Below are 4,250 nucleotides of genomic sequence, written 5' to 3' on the forward strand. Positions count from 1 at the left end.
TTTCCTGGCGGTCTTTATATAAGTTACTTCTTGAATACGGAGAATACTCATGCTCTTCTGCCCGATATGCTTGCTTGTGCCTTCTCACATCTATGTCCAGGTGTCGAGCTAGGGTCGAAGTCTATTATTGTCTACGAATCCAACCCACTATCCCCTGCTAATATGTCCCTCTTCCCATATCAAACACCCGCCCTAGGTAATTACAGTGACAAAGGAGAGAGAGCTGTAGTCACAGCGAGTATCAAGGTACCAACCCTTATCATGAACCTCGCACATTTCGCTGGGCTTGTAGGTCTTCATTACAGAACTTGCCTCCTGTATGCACCTTATGGACATCTCCGGCGAGATGAACTCCGCTCATGTGTGGTTGAAGCTTTGTAAGTCCGCCTCCGTCGACCTCTTCATCAATCCCCTCCAAGAAGGCTTTTTTCCGGTCTTCACCGCAGGCGCGTCTGTAAAATATCTCGGGCTACACAGGATGGTCGGGGCTGCCGACTGTTGTCTTAAATACAGTTGGCGATGTGGTTGGGTGAGGTAGATTTCATATTTTGTAGAGCATCTTGGTAACTGGCCTGATGAGCGTAATTCTTTCTTTTCGTCTTGTTGACGCTTCTGCAGTGATGGGATACTGAGGTAGTCGGAATCTCGGAGTTGCAATGGGGATGCTTGGCCGAATAATACTGATGAGTACTTTGGATTTTTCGAAGTTGAGCGAGAAAATGCAGTCGTATTAGTAGCTTGTTCTACCAAAACCCGACATCTTGAAGACTTGGTTGGGAATCTTCCATCTTGTTGAATGAGTTTGGGACTGACGGCGGTTGTCGTCGTTGGCATCAGTCAACAATCTTTGGGTGTTTTCGTTATTGAGAGTGGCGCCAAAGCAGACTAATACGAGAAGAGCCTTAGCCCTAGGAGTGTTAGCTTGCTTACACATTGAAAGGGTCCATCACTAAATAGTTCAGTAAGTACACTGGTAGACATACCATACCTTACACTGATAGCTGCCTCTGCTCCCGTTAAGTGTCGAAATTGTTGTCAACACACTGCTTTGTTAAGCGTCTTCTCCTCGCGACCTCTAGTCTCTTCTCTGATGAGGCCTCGGCCTGCAAGGAGATTCACACACATTCGGATGCTGCACGCAGACCACTAAAAATGCACTGATTCCTGTGGAAACTGCCAAAGATGCGCTGTCTACAATCCCTCCTTAGCTATCGGGCCACTTTCGTGCATCGAATGAAATCTGCTCCAAACTTACGTTATGACCAGTTAGATACTTACCTTTCTGAACGATCCAGATGTTTCTCTGATTGCTCGAATCTACCTTCCTGGGGTCAAAGCCAGGGACCGTAGCGCCCGGCTCAGAAGCCAGTTGCCACGCGACTCTGCAAATGCGATTGGTTCATCACGGGAGAATTCGAAATAACGCATGTCCCTGTGCCAGTGACAGATTCGGTATAACCACGCAGACTCTGAATTGTTTGTCTCATACCAGTTCTGAACAGCGCTTCCCAGGCGCCGTTTCTCGGTTTCGAGTCGCCGTTGTGCGCTTTGTTCGTTTCGCGTGTCTAGTATTGCGCCTAGGCGGCCCAGAGCCAATACAAGTCGCCACGCCTGCTTGCGGGCACTCTGTCGGCCAGTTCCCTCTTCTTCACTCATTTTGCTGGATGCTAAGCACGCATAGTGCAAACTCGAGAAGCCGTTGGCATCCGGCCAGTCGTGCAGTGAGCCGTTCCTGCACAGAACATGGCGGGGCGAGTTGGCCACCCAGTTAATCAGTTGAGTGGCACCGTTCGCCGCCATAATGTGCAGACTCGTTACGCCGCCGGAAGGACCTGTGACAAATCCCGGCCGATCCCAGAGTGCTCCATGGACCATGAGTAACTTGGCCGTCGACGTCTTGCCGTGGGCCAGCGCAAGGTGCAGAGGAGTAGCGAGGACTTCCTCGAAAGGGTCAGAGTCGTTCAAGATACGAGAATGTGGAGAAGGGCATAGACAGGGCAGGCATGCTTCGGCGTCGACGTTGACACCGCGGCGGAGCATCGACTCGACCAGTTCGTCGTCGCCCACACGAGCGGCGGCGTGGAGAGGAGTCGCATAATACTGGACATGTCGCGCAGTCTTTGGGTCTGGGTAATGGGTACCTGAAGTGCATTCCCAGGAAACGCTAAGACGTGAGTCGAAAATAACGGCAAGTAGCGGTTCTGGAACGTGTAGTAGTAACCGACGTACGAGGTCATGGCGTCGAGAGGAAATGGCCCATAGGAGAAGCGACTCACGCCTGGATGCGGTTTGGCTGGACACGGTGCTGGTCAGTATCAAGCATAGCTTGTCAAGAGCGATAACAAATGAACGGTATGCCTACTTTTGAGAAGTAAATTCTCCATAGAAGTTGATCAGGTTGGCCAGCCGAACAGCGCCATGTTTGTAAGCGACGGTTTCTAGGTGGTCTCTCGGGTGAGTGCCCAACAGATCGAGGGCCAGAGCTGTAATGTGAAGCAACGGGTTTGCGACTGCGTACCATAGGCGAGAAGTTACGGCCAGCGCGGCCAGGTCACGCAGCCCGTCAGGTGGAGGCGGCGATTGGGGTGGCAGTGTCGAGCTGACGACAGCGGAAGCAATGGCTTGTTTGATCTCGACAGGAAGGCGGCATAGGGTCGTCCTGGTCTGCGTGTGGTTCTCCATATAAGGTTTATGGTAACTGGTTGGTTGAAAGAAGCATTTGTCGGCGTTGAGATCTTGGAAATGTGCTGGGGGTGGTCTCTGCCGTGGACCGTGGTTCAGGAACGGTGGTAGTCTTGTTGTGTGATTTGTGGTGTTTTGGTTTCTGCCGTGGTTGAAGAACGGTGACGGTCGCGTTGAGTGATGGTGTTTTGTGGTGGTTTTCTGTGGTGATGCTTTGTGGTGTTCTGTGAATGATGTCGAGCTTCAATAATGAATGTTAGTGGTTTACTGCGACTACCTTGGTTGCTGCTACCCATCCACACCAGGCAAGGGATTTGAGGAAGTTAAGCGGGGCGGGGTTCGGTGAGGCTTGCTTACTACTGCGAGAGTTTGATGTATTATGTAAGGAAAGATTCAAGTGGATGTTTGTTTTTGAGGCAAGTCCAGAGAGTCGAGACAAGTACCAGCGACTTTGCTTTTCCGAGAATTCCGTTTTTCCGGCGAGCCTGCTGGGTGTATGGCGCGGGCCGGAAAATCCTACAAAACCAATCGGTAAACTCTGCTGGGTGGGTCAGTGACTTGATGGGTACATGATCTCTATCGAACTCCCCAGCTCTTGCCTCTTGCAGCGGAGTACACTACGTGCCTGGACCCTGTACTCCATACACGATACGTACTTTGTCTTTCAGCCAATCAAAAAAGTCGGCCAATCGGCAAGCAGATTGACGTTGAAGGCAGTCGGGTGCTCCCTAGAAGGCAGGGACGCAGGTGTGCTCTACACTACCAGTAAATCTTACGTTCCTATGGTTGTTACTGCGAGAATAATTCTTTCAATTGTTCAGGGAACTTGTATTAGGTAAGATTGCATGGCAAGTTATCTTATCAGGTCTTGGTCTGGGCCTGATGTACGGTACGTATTTATCCGAATATGAAATCATGTCGGAATCCAAACCCAACAGCGACATCACGGTCTCTCTCTCTCTTTCTCTTCCATTCTTCCTTTTTTTTTTCCCCCTCTCCGTCTTCCTCCATCTTCCTCTCTCTATCTTTCTTTTTTACCGAATCCATGGACCAGTAACCCCTGTTTCCATTTGTTGTTTCTCGCCCCGACGTTCGTACCCCCAATATTTTCCACCACCACTACATCCGTTGTCCATGCCTTTTCATCAAAAGATTTGTCAGTGTCTAGCCTAATGAGAAGACTCTTCTAACAGCTAAGACCAAGAACTTCAAGAACAATATCATTCCGCTTATCGACGACTCCACCTCCACCGCACCAGGCCTCCCATCGCCACCACGAACTCTTCTAATAAGGTACCGCATCATCTAAGCATTTGATTCCTTGCTCTGCCATACTCCACGCGCACACAGCCTGATATAACAGTCACTACTCAGATCCGTTTTCACATCGATTCTACTTCACCTTGCAGGCAGCCCACATGCTCTACACTGAATTCAGTTGCCGATCTCTCTTGTAATCCAAGACAACCTCCCGTACTGGTTGCTGGTCCCACCTTTGCCCGCCTGGATCGCCCCAGAATCCGCTCTGCTTCAAGGGAACTCTCCTGAAAACCTAGTACTTATGCCTC

At 50.3% G+C, this 4,250-nt stretch overlaps 1 protein-coding gene across 1 annotated transcript; it reads right to left on the reverse strand.

Annotated features, from left to right (window-relative positions):
- Positions 1-1,317: 1,317 nt before the first annotated feature.
- CTRU02_215826 (ankyrin unc44) lies at positions 1,318-2,682 on the reverse strand (the record flags this gene model as incomplete). The annotated part of the gene is made up of 3 exons (XM_070206589.1): positions 1,318-2,126; positions 2,277-2,293; positions 2,363-2,682. The coding sequence occupies 3 exons, from the start codon at positions 2,680-2,682 to the stop codon at positions 1,318-1,320; spliced, it is 1,146 nt and encodes a 381-aa protein (XP_070059728.1).
- Between the last annotated feature and the right edge of the window lie 1,568 nt (positions 2,683-4,250).

The sequence above is a fragment of the Colletotrichum truncatum genome, assembly GCF_014235925.2.
Source record: "Colletotrichum truncatum strain CMES1059 chromosome Unknown Contig_0021, whole genome shotgun sequence".
Taxonomy (NCBI): domain Eukaryota; kingdom Fungi; phylum Ascomycota; class Sordariomycetes; order Glomerellales; family Glomerellaceae; genus Colletotrichum; species Colletotrichum truncatum.